Source organism: Gymnodraco acuticeps, unplaced genomic scaffold, assembly GCF_902827175.1.
Source record: "Gymnodraco acuticeps unplaced genomic scaffold, fGymAcu1.1, whole genome shotgun sequence".
Lineage (NCBI taxonomy): Eukaryota > Metazoa > Chordata > Actinopteri > Perciformes > Bathydraconidae > Gymnodraco > Gymnodraco acuticeps.
Window position 1 is genome coordinate 3,226,487 of NW_022990135.1, and position 23,609 is coordinate 3,250,095.

At 43.2% G+C, this 23,609-nt stretch overlaps 1 protein-coding gene across 3 annotated transcripts in view; it reads right to left on the reverse strand.

Moving 5' to 3' along the window:
* LOC117546596 (potassium voltage-gated channel subfamily H member 7-like) overlaps positions 1-23,609 on the reverse strand; it is a 57,447-nt gene that overhangs the window by 24,790 nt on the left and 9,048 nt on the right. For 2 of the 3 annotated variants that reach the window (XM_034216869.1, XM_034216868.1), the window contains exons 3-7: positions 13,412-13,567; positions 8,986-9,459; positions 8,260-8,280; positions 6,643-6,857; positions 2,586-3,011 (exon numbers count right to left, since the gene is read on the reverse strand). In XM_034216869.1, the coding sequence (XP_034072760.1) occupies positions 2,586-3,011; positions 6,643-6,857; positions 8,260-8,280; positions 8,986-9,459; positions 13,412-13,567 (1,292 nt within the window). The remainder of the gene's footprint in view (positions 1-2,585; positions 3,012-6,642; positions 6,858-8,259; positions 8,281-8,985; positions 9,460-13,411; positions 13,568-23,609) is intronic. The other variant, XM_034216870.1, reaches the window with a different exon arrangement.

Below are 23,609 nucleotides of genomic sequence, written 5' to 3' on the forward strand. Positions count from 1 at the left end.
CTGCACATTAGTCCTGGTCTTCAAATGGTGTCCAACAGACATAATAAAACATCCTAGTTGGTTAAAAATCCTCCTTAAAAATCACACCATGATCATTTTAATATATGTTCAATAACAGTGTGAATAAAGTTTTGTAAATATGTAATCCTCTTATATCGCAAATCATATCGCAATTGCCATATTGACCAAAGCATTTATTAGAGGTTGTTGTTATGTCTATGTGATTAATGTAAGTCCAATACATTTCAACTCTGTTTTCGGTTTCCACCAACTCCTGAGAAAAACGTCTGCCTTTTAGCGGCTCCGTTGTTCTCTTTAATTGTGTGAGTCTGTCATTTGGTGGTGGGTAAATGAAAAGCAGTGATTCAGAGCTCCCTGCTGCAGCAGAAAACAATGCTGAACAAAGCCATAAAACCAAGGCTGTATGCTGGGAGATGGTTTCTGTGGGTTCATCACTGCCAGGGGCATTCCATTGTTGATATGAAAATATGGATAACCTCATCCTCACAGCCCATTTGCTGGAAAGATGTCACGAGTGTTCATATGATATTCCCTATAAACAGTAGCTGCACAGGAGACAGAAGAAACCCACATGTTTTGCTTATTCAGCCAATCTAATAAGAAAACAAACGAAACAATCATATTATTGCATGAGTAAATAGTTGTACGAGAATTGATTTGAGTCTATTCTGACTGTTTGCCCAACTCCAGCAGAGAAAGAGTGAGATTGAGGGGGCTTCAATGAAGCTGCCTCCTCTCTCTTCTTTCTTTAGCACAAATGTTTCTGCAGGTTTTGCAGAATAATAGAGCTGCAGTTCTGTACTGTTGCTTTAACCAAAGGCAACATGCACATCTAATTAACTCTCAAATCAAAGACTGAATGAGACAAGGGGAAATTAAGTAAATATAGCATGCTTAATAAGCATGGGAATATAAACGGAAGAATGTGCCATAAGGAAAATGTTGTTTGTGGTTCACTAAAAGCTCAATTTAAATGTTTAAGCATAAATAGCTTTTGGGAAAGATATAATCAATAATAATATTGGAGCTGCTTCATTGACAACAAATAAAGGCCTGACAGTGTTTATGTAAATGTGTGACTGAGATTGTTCTTGTGAGTGGTTTTGCCCCCTTAATTCCAAAAGAATCTCCTAAACTTCCCCTTAGACAATTTTAGTTCAGTTGTTAATGTGCAAAGAAAAAGGAAAATAATGTTTAAATTCTGGTTTGGAGCACCTTTTTATCTCACATTTGGAAACAAGGTGCATGTGAGCGTCGACATAATAGGCAAATCATCTCATCCTACCCCACGGGACATTATGCAAATGATGGAGGCGCTCAAATGACTCCTGTAGGTAGAAATCAGCACCGGACTATTTCTATCCATTTGCCAGCTGCAGAGCTGAAACCCTGCAAGAATCTCACCCTGCCAAAGCAGAAGAAATCTTAGCATATTGTCAGAGATGGTTTCCAGGCAACAAAGGTGCACGAGTTTAAAGTCTAAAAATAGTAATTGCACACAGAACTAAAATAAAGCACCTAAAAGACAGGATCAAAAAATGTACAAGGATGTGTTATTTTCAGTTTCTGCTCGTGATTGGAGGCGCTAATAATACCACGTTTTGTCACCGCGCTCACTGTGTTCTTTTGACACGAGCTGTAGCGGGAACACACATTCTGTCCCCGCACCAGTCATCTCGCCGTGTGACGGGGACATACATCGCGCCGCTCAGCTGTCTGCTCTTTTCCCTCCGCCTGCCAATCACTGCCAGCCTGTAGCCATGGACCCCCTCGCAGGAACACACACCTAATGGTAAATAATGACTCGGCAAACTGACAACACACACACATCAGGCTGTGGTGTTTTCACTGGGAGGTGTTACATCACACATTCCAGTAGCTTGCTTTTCTTCCATTATGCAAAACTAGATGTCAGACACTTCACTTAACTTATTAATACTCAAGAGGTTCTAGATACAAAGCAAGCTCTCACTCTGTCAGCTGCTCTCTGTAACTGAGCATTAGATAACTTGCTGAGCTATCTCCCTCAGACACACACGAGCCACATAGTTTCTCACAGCCAGTAGTTAGGGCGGCTGGGACCTTCTTAACTGATTAGGATGGCCCGGGGCCTCTCAGTCTGGCTCTGATGAAAAGAGGGCTGAGGAAAGCAGATGTGACAGCCCAGCGTCAGATTGCTTTAGTAGTCAAAACAGCTCAGAAGCATGACTGCTGAAGCTGCGGCCTGCAGCCATGACAGTGGAGTACACCAAGGTGGGACTCAGCTTGGGAAGGTAAAAAAGTGTGTGCCATAAAAAGTAGTATCACATGCATGAAGCAGAAGGAATTCCATATTGTTGTTTGTTGGCAAACTCTAGCTTCTGTGTCCATGCTGTTCACGTGAGCATCTCACATACACTTCTGTGCCATGAACATTCTATTTCAAGGCCTTATTGTCATATGCACAAAAGCTACAGTGTAGTTTTGGCAATCGGAAGTCCCAGGCTCCTCCAACAATGCAATACATATTTATGATATATATACAGTATATATATTTATATAAATATAATTTCCGCCCTGCTTACCTCGTCCGATCCAGAGCCGAAGATCAGCAGGTCGAAGGGGATGGCGGCCACCATGTCTATGAGGAACCATCCTTTGAAGTAGTGGATGGCGATCTTGGCCGGGTGGCTGACTACTTCCTCGTTGGCGTTGACGTACGTGGTCCTGAAGTTTATGAGGATGTCCACGATGAACATGATGTCCACGATCAGATCCACCACGTTGAGGGGGGAGCAAGAGTAGCCGCACTCCCGCCTCCTCTGCTCCTCGATGTCGTTGAGGAGGAAGGCTGCGGAGTATGGCGTGAAGATGGCCGTGTAGATGACCAGCAGCAGGATGAGCCAGTCCCACACTGCTTTGAAGGGGCTGTAGTGCAGGATGGTCCAGTGGTCCATCCGGGGGGTTTGGAGCTTATACTCCGGCAGCACGTCTGCGCCCAGAGACAGAACCTAGGGGGGGGTGAAAAAGTAGTGTGTGAACGGTATAATGACGTATGTATGCAGAGTTAAATAATTGCACAGGTTATACAGCCTAAATAGCCTGAACAGTATTTCTGGTATGAGAATGAAGAGCAGCAGTAAATACAGTTCAGATAAGTGCATTAGCATTTCCGTGCCTTTACATCAATGTGCGTGCTGGTTGGTGGAATTGCATTATGACATATGACTGAAGATTAGGTCAAGTAAAGGTCATGTTTGTTGCAGTTGAACTTCAGCAGCGTGGCTGTACAGACTGTACAATCCTAATGCACTTTAACATTATCTAATAATTAAAGGAAAATATTGCATAAGCAGATTACTTCCCTAAATGAATCATTCATGTGTCGAGAGAAGGCTGATCAAAAAGCACTTATTCTTATAAGTTGACATTTGAAGTACGCTTAAAAAACATTCTTTTATATGACACATAACCCATGTTTTCTACACAGTTACTGAAAGAATTAAATGTGAATCAAAAATGTCAGCTGGTATTGTCTATCTAATCATATTGGCATTTCCACTTGCCTATACTAAAAGAAAAGACAAACATAATAGCAATTCAACAGATATTAAAACACCTAAAAGATACATTAAAATAAAAAGATCATTATGAAGAAACCAACAGAAAAAAACAACAGCCTGCATGATATCCTTACAGTGGAGCTTTTATCTACTCCCTCCAGCTAGCCTGGATGTCACCGTCATTACCTCTGTTATTGCAGATACCATACATCACTGAATAGCTTTTAACATCAATATTACAGCAGCATTATGGCCCATTTGTGATAAGACTCTCGATGACTCGGAAGTAATTATAGGCAGGAGCTGAGGATACATCTATTCATCTAAGTGTGTGACACTTCAATAGCCAGGAATGTTCAGGGCATGGCTCCTTCACTGCTGATTAATGAAGCTATAAGGAGGAATGCAAAGAGAGATAGAATGTAGCATTGAGCGAGAGACTCCATGTCCCCTTATCTCTACCTCTGGTCACCTTTAAAACCCCCCGTGACTGAGAGGAAGGATGATGTAATGCCTGAGGAAAGGCTGAAGTGTTAATAATTGAGTTGGTTATTAGAAACTCCTGCCCTCAAAGGGGTCAGGGTCAAATGCTTCGACCCTCTAATACGGGATAACCTTTCAAATCGATCAGAAACCAAAGGACAAACAAAGGGAAGGGGATTCATTATTCATCGCGCTGCCACTGCATTAAAAGCCAGTGTTCCCGATGCGTCTTTCATCGCGCTCTCACAACCCAATGTGTAATTGCTGTTGACTTTCAAATACCGCTGCTTAGATTTCTGTTTTCTTAAATAGGTACATTTTTAAACTTGCCATAACAAAGACACTTTTAAAAGATTATCCTACTTTTCTGTTTGTTTTGTATTGTGTGAACATTTATTACACAATGTAGCTGCATCCTGTGTATGAAAATATACAAATTAACCTCAATTATTTATAATAATTATTATAAATATAGAAAAAAGCTAGCCTTGACTGTCCTGGCACAGCACTGTTCTGTTTTCATGCAGTTTATGATTAATAATGATGATGCATGGTAACTCTGCACTACACCCCCACGGGTACATTACCCCTCGGCATGCTGGGAGGAGACTGTTGGTTGGCTGAGTGACAGCTCTGGATTAATGTGTTGTAGCCAATCTGTTTCTAAATAAAAGATCCTATCTTAATTATTTAAACACACCTACTGTAGCTATGTGCACTTGGCGCAAATTAACTCTCTCTTGTGGGATAATGGAAGCTCGTTGTGCGTTTGGCTTGGCTTCAAACCATATGCAAATGAGCATCAGCGTTCTCCGCTTCTTTTGGGTCTGGGCTGGGCTATCATTTATAAGAGTGGAGTGTTGTTTCATGTTTCTGCGGTTAATCACGTGGCTCCAATCATTAACAATGAGCTCCAGATAACTCGAATAACATGAATCGGTATTTAAGGCTCATGTGTGCATGAGCTGCATGCACTGCGACATTCAATTTGTACCAAACAGCACGAGAGCTGCTAGTCTCTTTCTTTATCAGTCGCCTGGCTTCCTGGGTGCAGCCTCCATCTGCCTGTGGGCGCTGTGAGGCAGCCAAGGCCAGCGGAGAGCGAGTCTGCTCACACGCCCGATGGTGGCTTCAGATGAACTCAGAGGAGTCCAGAGTCAGGACATCTGCTGTGGCTTTGTGCGGCTCACAGTCAGTTGTCTAGAGAACTGTCTACAGATAAAAACCCGTGGATTCATCTTTTTGTTAGTTTGATAATTACTATCATAATGAGACAAAGAGGTGGCACACCATACGCCCGGACACCGACGGAGCAAGAGGGGCCAGATTGTGGTACCTCAATAATAAATACAATGCATATAAATGAGGAAATAAGATGGTTTTTTACTTAAGTGTATTGTGTAAGTTAACAGAACAATGTAACGTATAATCAATGTGTATACTAGCTACCGTGGCTAGAAAACATTCGGCACACTTCAACAAAGCAGAAATGACACAGCAACTTGTTTTCAGGTCCTCTGGTGTGCCACAAGATGATATTAAAAGCACGTTAATAGGCCTCTCCTCTCCTCTTCTTAATAACTTTGACTTTAATGCTGGATGGAGAGGTCAGTGAGCAGCACTGGGGTCTGCTGAGCCTCTAAGCTGCAGGGGTCACTTTCTGCGCCCTCTATCCATTACACCACTAATGGGCGAAATGTAGAAATGAGACGTGATCAGTGGTTTGGGGCAGCCTCGTTCTACCCCTGACAAAACTTCACTTACAGTCCTCCCTGTCCCTCAGCCGAGGCGGGAAGGTGAGAAAGACCTCTAAGCCTCTGTGTAACTCTAGAGATGGAGCTATGGACGCTGTCTGGCAGCTGTAAGAGGATCCCCATGATCTGCCTCCAGTGATAGACATCTCTGCCGTTTTATGTATCACACCCCTCGAGTTCCAATGAATCATGGGGGGAGAGGGGGAGGGGAGGAGGGGTGTGGAAGCAATCTGCCGACTTCATCGTCCGCTCAATCTGTGCGAGTGATTTGTGATGATAGTAAACGATATTATGATGAGCGTTATTATTGAATTCCAATGTCTCTCCCCTGCAGTATGCACACTTGCACAGTCAACGGAGCATCAGAGGTATGAATTATGAACGCTTGTTGATTGTTTTCCAAACAGAGAATTACTCCCAGATGGTTTGATAATGGATTTTATACAACATTAATAAAAATAACCGTGAGGAAGATTGTGCTAAAAATGTTCCACACAGTGCATTTAAAACTATTTAAATACAATATATATATCGTTATAACAATGAATTACGAGTCCCTTCCACTTTTTAGACCACACGACTTTGACTATGTTGTCATAAATCTGTGCTGTGCCGGTGCTTCATAATCAAAACCATTCCTCTTGATTATTGAGAGAATGTCAAAATCCCTTTAATTAGCTGTGATACTGCACCCAGGCTAATTGTCACATAGCACTTGAACGCACCTCTTGTCAAAGGGGATTTCAACGTAAAAAAAAACACCAAGAAATTCAATTTATTTTTCCATCATGTCAGAAACTTCCACATATTTGTGTGGAAACCTCGCTTGGTGAGCGTCTTACCTGCGTGACCTTGTCGGTGACATTGTGTGTGCGGTCTTTGACCTTCGGGGCGATGATGGTATTCTCCGAGGACGGAGGGGAGGGGCACTTCTTCTCGTTGTTGGCCTCGGAGAAGTTGAGCGTGATGAGGGGGATCTTGTTGATGGTGCTGTACCTGTTGAGGTTGGAGTCGGAGGTGGAGCCCAGCAGGCTGGATTTGATCTGGCTCAGCGGCCCTGGAAGAGAAAGCCACAGAGGGAGGACGCGGCATTAAAAGCTGCTCCATCTTTTACTACAGTTGTGCTATTGTAGGCGTTCTGAATCCAGGACATCTAGTTCTCGAGTGATTGTTGTGACATGGGGAGTGAGCATGGGCAGGCCCTTACGTTTGGAGTGAGTTCAACCACAACACGGAGAAAACAACAGATACTGAAATATAAACCCTCAGATTGACCTGTCTAGGGTGAACAGGCCTTTCAAAGTTTCTCATTAAAAGATAATGAAGAACACTGTTGGTGAAAGAAAAGACTCCACACAGTTAGTCAAACCATCAATCTGTCTAATGAGGTGCGTTGGAATCAAATGTTCTCACAGCATATTAGAAACAACTTTCTTGTCACTGACGTGATCAAAAGTGAAAAAGAGAGATTTGCTGACTCAGTCGTGTGAGCCGGCAGAGGAAGGTTTTCGTTTTTTTCCTTTTCACACAGTACAGTACATTGATTGAGAGTGGAGCACAGAGAAACTGACAGCTCAGGATGAGAGATTGCATGCACAGCTTCAATACATGCCACAGTAAGGAAATGTCATCGCAGTCATGAAAAATAACTTCAAGAGGAAAAGCTGAAGCCATACCCCCAGCCATCCAGGAGCGAGACACTAGCAAACCAGGAGAGAGAAGAAAGGGGGTAAAGGGGACAGCGGGAATACGGAGGGGAGGGGGGATTGCAGTAGTCATGGGTACAAACATCACTTCAAATATCACAATATAGTACAGGATATGGAACACTATGGCAGCCCTGTGCAATACAAATCAAGCAGTACGAGTACTACAACAATTGTACTTGAGTAAATGAACTTGGTTAACTTCCACCACTGAATTCATATTAAAAAAACACTTTGATTAGGGAACTCATTCCATCAAACATGAATGCATCATGTGGGATAATGTTGGGAAATGCATGCAGCATCAGCACTGCTACAGGTCATTTGCAATCTAAAGGATTCAAAGGGTGAGAATATAGAATCCCAATGGAAACACGGTCAGGTTTTCATTCACTAAGACATGGCAGCAGGAATCCAGAGGTTGCACAGAAGGAAACAAAGGTTACAGACAGTGGGAGGCATCGACTCGTAGAGGCTCATTGATTTTCTTCAATGAACGGAAGCAGGAGAGAAGTGTAAATGTGTTGCTTCATGCAGGCGCGTGCAGAGTTCGTGTTTTTTGAACTGAGAAAACGTCCTCCGGGCAACTGGCTTGGGATCAGCGGGTCGTGTGCACTGAGACTGAGTCACTTAGTGCGCTGCCAGACTTTTAAGACTCTCACAAAGTCATCCATCTGAACTAAATCGTGTGGGAAAACTCATGCAACAAGCGGGTTTAGTGAAGTTATCTTATAGACGTGCTTAACTGTTTACCTTTAATATTGCGACCATTGTCTGTGTTGGAGAAGAAAGAAAAGGGGGGGGGGGGGGGGGGTGTGAGAGAAACTTCTGGTGCTTCTACGATGACAAATGGAAGCTGGCATCGAACCCCCGCTACTGTCCCCTTGAACAATTCATGACTCGTGAAGTAGACATAGTACTGTGTCAGCCTCTTGGAGCTATTTGAATGAGGATTGCACATAAGGGGAGGGGGGGGTAGACTGATTGGCCAGTCTGGGGCCCCTTTTACCCTCGTCCAAAGGAGTGATTCAGGCTGGGGGTAGATCAATGGCTCACAGTGTGGATCGTGACTCACTATAATACTGATTAAGAGACTGGTACGCCACATCTTTAATATCCTATTTTGGGACCATAGGGAGTTTGGTAATGTCATTGTATTGCAACATTTTGGTAAATGTTTAATGTGAATACAACATTAGGGCCAAATGTTAACTTTAAAAAAACGATGTCTTCAAAAGATCATCTTTGTCTGTCACATTTTTTAAGTTAAACCACATTCTCAGTGTGCACTAGGTATCAAGTTTCCATGTCTCATAGTAAAGTGAGCATTTTGATCAGAGAGAATGTTACAACATCCTTTTAGTGTCAAACTAACTTCTATACACACATAATAACGACATTAAACAAATGGGGCAGTAGTTGTTTGAAATTCAAATGTCAAGCGTACATTCGGGGCATACTAGAGCAGAAGATTCCTACCTTCACTGGCGTGTCTGTCCCTGAACGCCATCTTGGAGTTAGACCCGAATCCTTCCATGTCGTGTACGGAGGAGGCTCTGCGAATACTGCACACTCTCTCCCTGGAGGCGGTTTGAGTGAGTCCTGGGATTGAAGGAGCAGCGACAACCTCCTTGATCTGGTGTTGGGTCTGCCTTATGGAGCAGTCGGGGTACGTCCGGTCCCAGGGGCCCTTGGGCGACGAGTGGTCCAAGGGCCCGGACACAGGGGTGGAGCAATGGCTGGGGCCGATGAGGGCGCGGGTGTCGTTGGCGTAGGAGGGGCTGCAGCTCTCGCGGGTGGTGGGAAGCTGGTAGTCGCGCGTGGCCACCGAGCCGTCGCTGTGGCGAGGGGAGTCCACCATGACAGCGTCGGGGTCTTCCTGGGGCAGGGACTGCTTGTTGATGCCAAGGAGAGGTAAGCCCGGGAAACGGAAGCGAAAGAATCTCCCTTTCCCTGAGATTGAAAGGTGAGAATGGGATTTAGATGAATGTCAAACATAACACAGAGTAAGCAATCGCCATAAACAAACCGCTACCTCCATCGCTAAGATAAAGGTGGTTATGTGATTGTATAATTCCTCGGCTTATGATTTTGGGTGTTTACTTGCAAGAAAGACCTCAGACAGACATCCAATAGAATCTCTTTTAGAGCCAATGTCTTTGTTATGACATTATTTGACTGCTTTGATAATGTCTGGTGGTTTTTAATGAGCCAGTGAGAACCACAGAACCCATTCCAACGTTGTGTTGTGTTTTTACCTTGTGTTTGTAGCGGAACTTGCTTGCGGTCTGTAATATCCTTGCTGAGAGCTTGTACTTACTCGCCAATAGCACTGAGAAGCCTGCCAATGTAGCGATGTTAAAAAGACCCTGGCAGATCAAAACAAATGCACCTTCTGCCTCAGGCACTAGTTTAATCTTCAATACCCTTCAATTATTCATGGAGGAGTACATTTGGTGAATTATTATAATGTCAGTAGAGCGTTGAGAGGTCTTGTAAAGTAATATACGCAGGACTTTAATGTGAGATTGATAGCTCCTGGGGAGATGAAGGGAAAAGTGATTTTAAGGACTGTTATGGAAGAAAAAGTGAAGAAACCTAAAATCATACAAAGTAATAAAATGAGGCTATGCTACACACATCACACACTTTCCAAAAACGCTCATTTAGTTGCATTTTACTACATTTGCAAACATTTCAAGGGGGAAATTGCGCTCTCAGGATTTCACATATGGACTGCAAAGCATGGCCTGCATGTTGTGAATCATTTAGTCGCCTGAACATATGCCATACATATCAGAGCACCGTCTCACTCTTTGAAAACAAGTCTTACTGCCATCATGTGCAGGGAAGACTCTTCATAAAAGCATTCAAGAAACACACCTTTTACATTAGTGTCCTTTGTATATTTGTTCCAGCACATTCTATTTGACATACCTCGCTGAACTGCAATATGTGCAAAGACTGGGCCAGTTAAGGATGTACTTAGAGACACAATAGGTGGTAAAATGGACATCAAATTGAATTTTGGAGACTCAGGAGGGGGCAACAGCATGCATCTCTTCTTCCTCACTGCTGCTTTCCAGTGAGACTGAGAGAAAAATAAAGTCATTTTAGACACAACCCTTGGCGTTGTCTTGGGTCAGTGTGGTGTGTTCGAATGAAGCCTCTCGCCAGATGCTGGGAATGATCATTTGCATTAATTTGGTGATCAGAGCTAGTTCTGACGCTAGCGCTCATAACCAACTAAACAAGTGATTCATCTTGGTGAAGAGGAAATGAGTTCTTGTTTCTGCTCGTGAACAAAGTTGTGTTTCATCTGAGCCCGTGCTGTGAGGCAGATAGGACTGCTGATCAAAACTAGCATCTGATTCATCCGCCCGGAGCTAAACCCAAACCAGCGTCTCCATTAATATTCCAAAAGACTCTGCACAATACAACAAAACCCTGTTTAGCAAGGCTGCCTCAAACACTTTTCACTTGCATTACACCACTTCAAGACAGTTCTCCCAATGAATCTAGCATTTTACATTTCCGACAGTTTGATGTAAGACACCTAACCCGAATAACAAATGGACGCTCAAGAGCCTTTACATGCTTAACGCTTTGTATTACTGCGCCTCGAGGGTAAACACATACGCCATAAGTCTTTTAATTAGCTCATAATTCTGTCACGCTGTGTGCTGTAAAATGTGCGAGTAGCTATATTTAATTGTAATATTTTAAAAGGGCTGAACCTTGCAGGAATAAGCTGCCTTTGAGTGCTGTTACTGGTGTGTGTGTGTGTGTACAGTAGATGTGTGTTTTCACTCTCACTGCCTCTCCAACACTCTCATTCTTTCCCTGCTAAAACTCACCGCCGGCTTTACACAGCCAATGGACGTACAGTGGCCCTTGTTGCTATGATACCAGATAGTAATATTTGCATTGAATATTAATTGGGCCCTTAGATCCCTGTGTTGGGGAGTGAAATGTCTTTCTGTAATGTGAGCATGATTCAGATGCCAGGGAGAATTAGAAAGAGAACAATAAAGCTTCCTCCTTTGGTAAAAGAGGGACAAAGACGGCTTTGTTTCTGTTTGTCTCCGTCTCCTGTTGTCAGGATGTTAGATGAATAAAACACAGCAGTGCAGTTAATGTGCTTACAGACTGAAGTGTTCCTTAAGTATTGTTTACCTGGACTCCTTGTACTCATATTGCTCACAGGCTCCAGAGAGTACCACGGGTTATTCTTCTGTGTCCACACACTCATTTAAAGGGGTCCTACTATGCTGACCCATATCGGACGCCTATACCGACCACTGCAGAAATCAAAGGCTGTGTCAAAGTACAGGCAGAAGTCCAAATGAGATGAGCAAAGCAAATGAGCTGATCGTCAGCCCTTGACCAAAACCTTCAAATCTTCAAAGATCCTACATTTAGCTAAATTGGGCTTCTTTATAATGTTACCTCATTACCTCGACATATTACTGCTTTGTTTCTTGTTGAAGAAGATATCTGTGTCTTTTGGTGGGGCGGTCTTCCAATATGGTATCTCCTGAATGTTTGGTCATTCTGGTTGTGTTTTAAGGTTTTTATGTAAAAACATTTTAAACCAAAAGAGCTGAGGTCACAAAGTGATTGATTCCACTTGTCTTGGTGTTATTAATGGATGTGTGGAAGTAGCCACATAATGCGAGAAAAGATGGTGGCACAATGAACGGATAGATGCTTAGGCAGCAGCGAATGTATGGCTGCTCATCCCCCAGAGGGAGTCGAGATAATGCAACACATGGATCATCACCTCACAACATTCAGAAGCAGCTGCTGCTACACAACTGCCCGATGAATAGTAACACCATGGCTTCCATTGAGTTGAATTTACATCCGTAGCAGTGAGTGATGTTCTCTTAAATTATGCAGTTATTCAGAATATGTGACCTCTGTCCATCTGCGAGTAAAAAATGCAATACTAGGTCTCTGGGAGGGCTGTGATGAAATGAGGAACAGCAACGGCAGAGGTTACATGTAGGCAGCACTGAGGCTAGACCTTGTAAACATATCAAGACCTGACGAACAGATTTTCAGGAACGCCTACTTATATATTTAGACGGATAGACTTTGATTCATACAGGCGTGCTCCATCAGGGACTGCCCTTGTGCTTGGAGCAATTAGCCTCCATAGAAAAGTGAAAGAGGAAGGCCTTATCAGTGACACGCACACAAAGTGAAAAGCTTATACGCATGGTTTCACTGATCCGGCACACGGAGACAACACTTGCTTATATACTCCACACACACATCGCACACCCCATGAGGCAACACAGCCTGTTAGGACCCTTATCCAATTACAGTCATCTAGGGGTGACCTCTGGTCCTCCATGCTGCTGCGCCTGATGTCACAGTGGAGACACAGAGCTGAGTGGAGGCATCAAGAAGATGTTGGAGAGCGCTATTAAGGAGACAGCTCTGGGACGGGGGCTCTGCTAGTTCATCAGGCCATCCAGGCACACTGTAGCTATAATTGGGCAGGACCTTTGAGATGATGGCAGGCTAACACATCGGCGTCTGCTAAACGCTGGTGTCAACATGCCCAAGGAGCTGTCCAGCAGGGAACTCCTGCTGGGCACTAATGCACAAATTAGACAAGTTTTAGCAGTATGCTACGGAGGCAAGATATGATGCATTGTCTGTCAGGGCATTGAGATAAATATAAAGGGTCATGTCACAAAGATGTATGTGGATGTGTGAAAAGGTTACAAGTAAAAAGGTCATGAGTGGCAGCTACATTACTATCATTCCTTTCCTTTTTCTATGTTCCAATCTGTGACGACTTATTTCTTCCCCTGCAGCACCTACATCACAAGAGATGTGCAATGGTTGATTTAAAGCATTAGGGTATAGATGTTGTATCCCCTTTACTCACGGTGGTCAGCTTTGGATGGCGTGGTGTGGTTGAGTTTCTCCAGAGAGTCGCTGCTGCCTTCCTCCAGGACGTAGTCGAAGTTCAGGATGAACATCATGACCACGCCTTCCTCGTTCTTCACGGGGATGATATGTGTGGCGCACAGGAAGTTAGAACCTAAGCAAGAGGAAATTAAAGGTTAGAAATCAAATGTATTATGGCTTTGGTGAATTGATACATCACTGAAATTGTAACCCCATCAATCTTAAAAGAAATACATTATTATCCGTGCAAAACAAGATGTTAAAACCTAACTCAAAGTAATGAAATAGCTTTCCAGTTACAACACAGTTTGGCCCTGGAGCGTTCCATTAACACACTGACATTCAAACATCTTCTTCCCAGATAACACTGTGTGCGCGGAGAGGCCCGCCAGAGAAATGCGGGTGAAAAGGTCAAGAGGTCCGAAGAGAGGGAAGCCTCTGGAGCGGAATGATTTCATAAATCCAGACATGCCCCGAGTGCGCCCTGCTGCCGGGTACAGTCAGAGAAAACATCCATTCACCTCGTGTTAACATTAATGCCTACCAAATACTTCAATTCTGTTTTACCATGGTTGACACCGAAAGTGGCGCACAGAAAACCTGTCTTTGTATGCAAAACACAGCAATCAGAAATGTCTCTCCCTTCTTATCGTTCTCTGGATGCTAAATGGGGAATAAATGTAATTGCTCTCAGATTTTCAACCGCGATTTGCCTGTGGCTTCACAACAGGAGGTACATTTAGTGTGACCCTGTTAATGCCTCATGTCTAAATGCTCCTCATTCATCAGCACAGCAGTCGAACCGAAGAAAAGATGGTTCTTAAGATATTTGTCTGACTTTAGTATTAAGTTTAAAGCCCTGGCAAAATTGGATGTAAAGAAGCTATGAGCAGGGTTACTGGTGTAGAAAATGAAATGTATATGAAGTTATAAATAATAAACAGACATCTCTGGAAGATGCTCTCCCTCACATTAAGCTCTAAGTCCTGCTGTCACCAGGAGGCTATTTATAGCACCCCCAGTAGGCATCCAGCCTACAGCATTTCTTTCTTTCAAATATGAATGCCTGCCACACACGGACCAATATAATTGCCGAATACCATTCTGCGGTCATTGTATTGTCAAGCTCCTATCGTGCAGCAGGGTTACAAACCCACTGCCTCACTAGCGTGGAGTTTGATTTATGTATCGGGGACCCCTGATTCTGCTGGGCTGTGCAGTAACCTGCCCTAATAGTACATCAGTGTCAACCTGAGTGGAAGGAGCCATTAGTTTCAGTCAGAGGGAGTAAGAGGGGGTGCAGTATAACGCTGTCCCTGCCTTCAGTGATAATGGACAGCAGAAGCCCCTCCTCAAAGTGAAGGTGGTACTCTTTATAGGATTCATTTGAGGGAAAGATGTATTTCAACGGCCCAAAACACATCCATTAGGAAGAACCGTGCTGCAAAATATTTCTTCCCATTTTCCAAAGTGTTGTATTTGCGGCGTTTCATTTATGCAGCGCTTTTAGTAAACACGTGTTCTGTGAATCTGCTGAAGATTTTTCTTCATTTGCATGTCTTTCGGAATATTTGCTTCATTTTTGAAAGTGCAGAGGTAAAGGAAGTCAAATTCGGGTAGTTTAATATGAACAAATGCCATGTTTTACCCCTAACCAACAATTAAGTAGATCAAAAACATGTTGCAGCCGCCTCATCTGCAGGATGTATTCATACGAAAGTGACTGTTTAATCTCCTTGGCAACAAGGAGCAGCAACGACAATGACGAGCATCCTGATATATATAAAACTCTGACAATTAATTTTGTTTGTAAATTATAATTAAAATGAGTCTGTTTCCATGGAAACAAGTGATTGCTATAGAGAAAGGCAACCTTATGTTCCAAGTTGGATATTAGTTTAATTTGTCTCCAGCACAAAGAAATATGTGTTCCTTTCATTTCATTTGTCACATTTCAAGAGAGTAAAGTTCATCTTATAATATTTCATATTATGCCGTTTTTGCACCACATCATTTCCCCTGTAGTGATGCTAGCAGGTCCACAGAGAAAACGTTGTCTACAGAGGATAAATTCATCAAATGCGAATGTCTCCCCTGTGAATGCATTAAATGGCAGCTCATCATGAACACACAGGGAAATTAGAAATATGGAGACCATACACGCCCATTATCTTCATACACACTACAGTGCTGAGTGTTACCTCGGTATGCCTCAGTAGGGGACGTAACCCCAGCTTTGTAAAGCAATCTCTGTGTGTATTTGTGTGTGTGTGTGCATGCTCTAAAAATAAGCCGCTTGGAAACCATGGGCATTTATAATTCATTGGAGCTAAGTATTATGTTCTAAAAGGCATAATGGTTGAACTTGTTTGGGCAATATAAGAATGAGAGGAGGCTGGGTGCTTGTGTGTGTGTGTGTGTGTGTGTGTGTGTGTGTGTGTGTGTGTGTGTGTGTGTGTGTGTGTGTGTGTGTGTGTGTGTGTGTGTGTGTGTGTGTGTGTGTGTGTGTGTGTGTGTGTGTGTGTGTGTGTGTGTGTGTGTGTGTGTGTGTGTGTGTGTGTGTGTAGATATTCTGTATGAGAAACTGGATGGAACCTGAATTCAAATTATTTGTGATTTATATCAATATGGAAAAATCGTAAAAAAGAAATCTACTTGTGCTGTTGCTGTATGAGTGCACCCATTTCATGTTTTCCATTACACTTAAAAGACAAGTAAGTATGTGATGAGGCACAAAATCAATCTGTTACGACTATTTATTTTCCATTTCCCGCTCGTTCCCCTCAATAACTCAGTATAACTGACTTCTTTTGACTCACTGCTATTAGTTATACAGCTTTCCCCCCCTTTCTGTTTGAACTTTATTAAATCCACCCTCATTTGTGTTCTTCTTTTTCTCTCACGATGCTATGTTGTCCCTTCAGCCTCGGTTCTCTTCCCTCCCTCTTTGGGTTGGTCTCCCTCCCTGAGAAGTGAGATACTGTATGTGCCCAGGTTCTGTGCAGGAAGGCCTCCTGACGTGTTATAAGTGGACAGATCAAACAGATCCCGGTGCTGCTGCAGATGCAAATCTCTGCCCGTCCCTCTGCATATCCTGCCTCGGCGGAGGGTCAAAGACAAACACACGCACACACACACGCACACACATACACACACAGAGATAACATTTACATTTACACACTGGCAAAGAGACAGAAAACCGGGAGTACACACAAGGACACAAACACTAATGAGGTTCACAGATCTCAGTTCAGCACAGACACACACAGCCGCTCACACACAGGCTGCGGGCAGCATTAATTAGCCGAATGTTCTTTGTCCAACTAAATCTAATAAGCAGGCGATGGAGCTGGTTTACACGGCGCAGCGTAATGAGAGAACGCACCTCTGAAAGACCCTAAAACGGATTTAGTCAGAGTATCTCTGACCTGAATATGTTAGGCAGGGCAAAACATAGTTAAGCTTCCTAATGTGACACCTCAGGTGCCATTTTACACTTGACAAAATATACTTGTGTCTTTTAAAACAGCATGACTCAGCATTCTCCTTCACAAATCTGCAGAAACTGGTCTGTAATATGCTGAGGATGGAGCAAAGTGCTGACTTGCTGTTTGTGACTAATCTCCAACGTTGCCAAGTTGTGAGCTGATAAAAACTGACAATCATCCCAAAATCCAGAGTCAGTCCTCTATATAACAGCCTGATCAGATTGCTGTTGCATTGTTGCACTCGCCCGGTGTGTCAAAGTCAAGCCACAAGCCTTAAGCCTGAGGGGAAATGTGGTTATTATTGATTTAACCATTTCCCACTCTGCTTCATTTCCTGATTACATGTTACATTACATTTGACTTGTTAGACGCTTTTATCCTTACATACTCAATACTGTGTGCAATCCCCACAGGAGCAATTTGGGGTGAAGTGTCTTGCCCAGGGACACAACGACATGCTGACTGCAGTGGGGTTTGAACCTGTGCTCCCCTGATCCCAACACCAACGCACTAACCCACTGCGCCACACGTCTCCACGTCCTCCCTGACGCGGAGCAGCCTACCTGGATTAGCAGGGCTACCTGGTAAGCTGTTGCTATGCAGATGGCTCAGCAGGATAACAGCACAGTGTGGTACACACACAAAATATGCCAAATCACAGTATGCTGAGTGTGAAGTAAAAACTTCTTTGCAGCAATGTTGAGCGCATCATCAAATGAGGGAAACTGGATTCGCCTGTCAATACACTGATATTTATTGAGAGCCTGAACGGCCGGAGAGTTCACAGCATATCACAGTTCTCATGTAAGATACCAGCAAACTCTGCCCCAAAAGCACCAAGCACCCATCTATACATGGAGAAGAGGAGGGCCCTAAAACACGCGGGTTTTCCTTTAATGCATGCCAGATGTCGAGACAAAGACTCGTTGCATTGTAAACCCACATGAGCCAAGCTTCTCCCCCACAAGACATCAGATGACCTCTTGACCTGTGTCTTCCTGAGAAGCTATGGATCACATTACAGGCAGGAATACACTTCAACCATATTAAACAGATTCCCGAGGACAAATCACTAAACTCTATATACTTTAACAAGACCAAAATATTCCTTTACACTGAGGGGCTCTTTAATGTTATCAGACCAAAGCTTTAGAGGCATTGCTTTTGAACACACCACAATAACAAATTGTCCTCCATGCCATTTCTTTTTGGACTAAATCTCTGTCCAATAAACGACTTGGATCACACATTAGTCATGGAATAAATACAAATATATTTTCAGCAGACAGATGGACAAATGTCATCCAAAACTTAGTGGAGAAACAATCACAATAAAGTTGAATCTTTATACAGAACTTGTTTTTGGGTCATTTGACCTCGAGATCTGGACTGAAGGCAGCATCACTGTTGGAGTTCAGGTGAGGACAGTGAGCAACTGTTCCCACAGAGCGCTGCCTTTATCACATAGAGCTGTTCAACACCCCCACGACACACACACACACACACACACACACACACACACACACACACACACACACACACACACACACACCACACACACACACACCACACACACACACACACACACACACACACACACACACCACACACACACACACACACACACACACACACACACACACACACACACACACACACACACACACACACACACACACACACACACACACACACACAACACACACACACACACACACACACACACACATTAGACTCCATCAAGGTTATGTCAGTTCAGCCTCACTTTTTCTGACTTTCATTTGACTCCACTAGATTTATAGTTAGAAGGTGATGTGTCGGTTTGGTGTATTTTTTATGGAGATGATCATCACACTTGTTAGTTCAAGGTGAAACTGATGCATGTGAAAACAGCCTCTTAGTATACTGCTCATACATCAACTGTGAGAGGAGAGGGACTTTGTGAAAACATATTAACATGTATGTAAAATTCTACTTACCAGTAGTACCACCAGAAAACCAGCAATTATTTTTAAATGATATAAAATATATGTTTTTTTAAAGAAAATAATGCCTAACTTTTTTTGTTATTTAAAAAGACAACAATCTCCCATTGTGCTGTGGATACTATAAAGAGCCTTCTTCACAGTTGTCTAATGTATAATACAACATCAAATGAATTGTGAAAATAGTCAAAAATGACATGTTTTTCAACTAAAGTAATGTGCTAAGTGGGAGAGCTCCTAGGGGGTGCAGTGAGAACAGTTCTGGTTTCAAGATGCTGGAAATTTCATTAGATTCTATTTCCACTATCAATAATTAAGACAATGCAGCTCCACGTGGGCATGTTCTAAGGGGGCATGTAGCTAAGGTAAAGAGCAGCACATACAACTTGATCAGTTAAAAGAAATTACATCAACTCTCTCCTGTCTGTCGAGCACACAGACACACACAACACCACACACACACACACACACACACACACACACACACACACACACACACACACACACACACACACACACACAACACACACACACACACACACACACACACACACAACACACACACACACACACCACACACCACACACACACACACCACACACCACACACACACACACACACACACCCACACACACACACACACACACACACACACACACACACACACACACACACACTACACACACACACACACACACACACACACACACACACACACACACACACACACACAACACACAACACACACAACACACACACACACACACACACAGCAGTTTAACATCTGCCGACTGCTTGTTTCTGATGGGGGCGTATAGGAATCCTGATAGCCCTAATTTGGAGAAACCGCTGCCAAGAGTATCGCAGTCAAACTCATTTGAAATTGTAGCCTGTGCTTTGTGCCCGGGCTTAATAGACATGGTGTGTGTACTGTACGTGTAGGTGTGTGTGCCAGTGAGTGACACTGATGGGAGCCGAGCCTCCAGCAGCAGGGAGCTGTTGGCTGGTGCTGCACCGCTGGAGGTTACGGTGACATCTCCCTCTCCCCCTCTCTGCCAGAAGCTCAGCGGGGAGCATCTTCTCGGATAATTGTCATCAGATCAACCAATCAGGTCGCTCTCTGACCCTGTGTGTTAGTCAGGGTGGCTGAGTCAATCCCTGTTGTACTATCATCACCCCTCTTTGACTTTACATGAGAAGGTGAGGTAAATGTGTGAATGACGATGACGTATAGCACAAGGTGTGTGCAAAGGTGGGGAAGCCTGTGAGCTACAATGATACATATACACGTGACATGCCTTACCCCCTCATACCACCCTCCAAATGAATTCTCCTAAATATGACGCACTATAGAGTGGCGCAGTGATGTATTTGTGTAGGCCGGCCCAGAAGATAGCAAGGGCTCCCTCGACTAAAAGCCAATGGGATTTTTCTATTGGATTTTGTATCATGCAAAAAATAAGATCTGTGGCAAACACACGTTTATGGTACTTAACGTTAGGCTATAAAGGAAGTACATCAAGCACAGCTTCGGTTGTGGAAATTAAACAGTTAAACATAAGAATAGACCTTGTTCTGAAGAGAGGAAGGCTTATTCTTCTGCCTTCCATTAGGAGAATGAGATCCATTCCCCTTCTCCCCCCGAGAACATTCAGTTGTACTAAGAGCTGTTTAACTCTCTAATCCAGGAGCTACCTTATCCTCGAGGTTACAACATCATCAGAGACTGACCCATCACCCAGAGGTCACATGTCAAATCACTGCATCACAGGTGTGTATCAATCAAAGAAAAATGTCAAAAAGCAACGTATAAAATAAGGTTTATAACCGTGTGTTAGACACCTAACAATATCTGAGTTTAAGTTGCAAGGTAAACGATCAGATGACAAAAGTGCACTCAGGTTTTGATTTCACTCTGAGATAATAAATGAAAAGTAAAGTTCTGTTTTATGTAAGTGAATCCAAATTAGGGCAGCAGAATGACTCATAACTTAACAAAATCACAATATGGAATTACAAAATCGTGTAAAAAATGCTACTTAATAACTGTCACAGTGGGGAGCACATTATTAAATCACCTTCAGTACATCATGCTGCTATTTCCCCCATGTTAGTTATTTCACAGGTCATTGTGTAAGGTTCAAATCCCATTGTTGCTGTAAAACAAAAGGTATTTTGTACTTGTGGTTGACTTGTTAGCGTAGGGATATCATTTAAGGTCATGAGGCGAGTCCTAAGCAATGCACGGACTACAACAAAGCCTGGCCGAGCAGTATTAGGAATAATCTGTCTGAAGCTGTGGGCACCACGCCGTGGCACTGAGAAAGGTTATCTGGGAGATCATGGAGGGTGATGGAAGGCTCTGCACACTCTGTCAAACAGCACGCTGTGAACGCTGCCACAAATACACCGTTCATCATTATGAATGTGGGAAAAACCTGACTAGTTGCAAACACAGCAACGGGATATGATTGGATGTGTGCAAATAATGCCTGCTTGTGTATTTGTATACATATATATTTTTTGTTTCCCTTGCCAGTCATTGGCGCGCTTGTTGTCCTGATAAAAGATTGCTGTATTGATTCAGTGTGTGATTGCATATGTGTTATTAGTGTACTTATCTGTGTTTGCCCTGTATCTGGGCAATAATCTATGATGTGTTGATTAAAAGGATTATATTGACTGTTAAAGGTTTTACTTTCTCTCAATCATAAGGGCTTTAGACACAACCAAATAACACGTTTCTCACAGGCTGACAGGAGGACATGTCACATCTACAGGAAAAACCAATAACAACATCACGGCGATGTGCTGTAAGTGCTCCTGTAGATACTGAAACAAATGTGATTAAACAACACTGTAAAAGCTTGCCAGGCGCCACTTCCTGTCATGCTTGTCTTAACACTGCACTGCGATACCAATTGACTTTTGTCAAAACCTCAGCTATCTGTCTGCCCACAGGAAAAACAACAATATGAGTCTTGTGTGGAGGAGACTCATATGACAAATACAAAGCCTCAGTGGTCCCAGGCCTTCAGAATGTGCGGTTGTCAGGTTTTGTTGAGCTGTGATGAAACAGACCGGTGGCCGTAGGCTGTCCCCTCGGACTCTAAGGGCTTGTTGATTCAATCTCCGTCAAAGTGACTCCGCAGATTGCTGATCCCTGCCTGACATTTAGATTTCATGGTAGTAGGCTGATTCAAAGGGTCAAACACTGACAGCCTGGGCGTGAAAACACTGTAAGGACATCAACATGTTAATGGACAAGCATCAGGTCTGCCACTATGCCTAGAGGAGGATTGAAGGCTCTGAGCACTAAGACATACCCTTTTGAAACAGCAGGAATGATCAGAATTGAATTTAAATGACTTCTATTGGTTTCCAAAGCTCTTAATGGTCTTGATCCTTGCTATTTATCAGATTTGCTTTTAAATGATGAACCCTCTAGAACCCCCGGGTCTTCTGGTACCGGTCATTTAATCATGTCGTTTTATTACTCAGCCCGCGATTGAGGAACATCCTCCCAGAAGCCTTAAGGGCAGGAGAAAGAGCGTTCATACCTTTATGAGCCAACCATTTTTCACTTCACAAGAAACATATCATACAAAAATAAGTGATTGATCCCAATGAATGTTGCTCACACCTTAATAAATAAATCCCTAATTGTTTGTTTATTTATTGTGATGTGAGAGCAACATGTGCCGTTTCACATTAATATGTGCATTCCAAAAAGCCATGAACAATTGACCAAATGTCAAACATGAATGAAAACGATCAGGTCAGCATGTGATCTGATGAATGAAGGAGCCTGATTAGGTGAGAACAAATGAATGGACTTTCATTCACAGATGCTAACATGTGATCTGTGAATGAGAGAAAGCAGGGATCATGGGCTGGAATCATAAATATGAGAGGGGGGAGGAGGGATCAACATTTGTACCCATAAACCTTTTTATTGCACTTTGAAGCATATCTTACAATTAAATCACCATTCATCTCTCTGAATGGATGAACAGTGTCTCTGTACAGCTGTGCAGGGTGGGTGAGGGTGAGGCCCCTCAATGAGGCGAGAGTAAGAGAAGGCAGGGGGAGGGAGACCTGCAAAGTGAAGTGTGTGAGGCTGGGCAGGTTGGGGGAGGGGGCTGTGAGACTGTTTACTGTTTGTTTGTGGTAATAGCGTCACATATTGGCAGTGTGTGTGGGCTTAATCCATAGATCCAACATCACAATGACCCGTGTGTGTTCAGTGGCACCGGGCCAGCCAAACGTGAGGTGAAACACATTACAAGCTGAGGTTAAACTGCTATACGACATTGATATCGGCAGCCATGAAATATTGCATATCAGACATGGCCAATAGTCTCAAAGTTCCATATGGGTATTAGTAGTCAAAATCAAATACTGTTGGGAGAAAAGCTTCATTTTTCTGAAGATTCTAAATGATTTGTGTTTAATTGTATTAATTCAAAGACCTAAACATCTTGATTACGACCTCTTTATATATGTGGATGACATATGAGAAGATGATGTTGGATCTGTGACTGTAACCTCACCAGAAAGAGGAAGGCCACTGAAGAAATGGGTTATTGATCCCAATGACTTAAGGGACAAGGTTTCATGAATATCAATGCCAATGTCTGCATGTATCGAATATATGTCTGAGGCCATTCTGATTAAGGGCACTACAGGTGTATCGTTTATT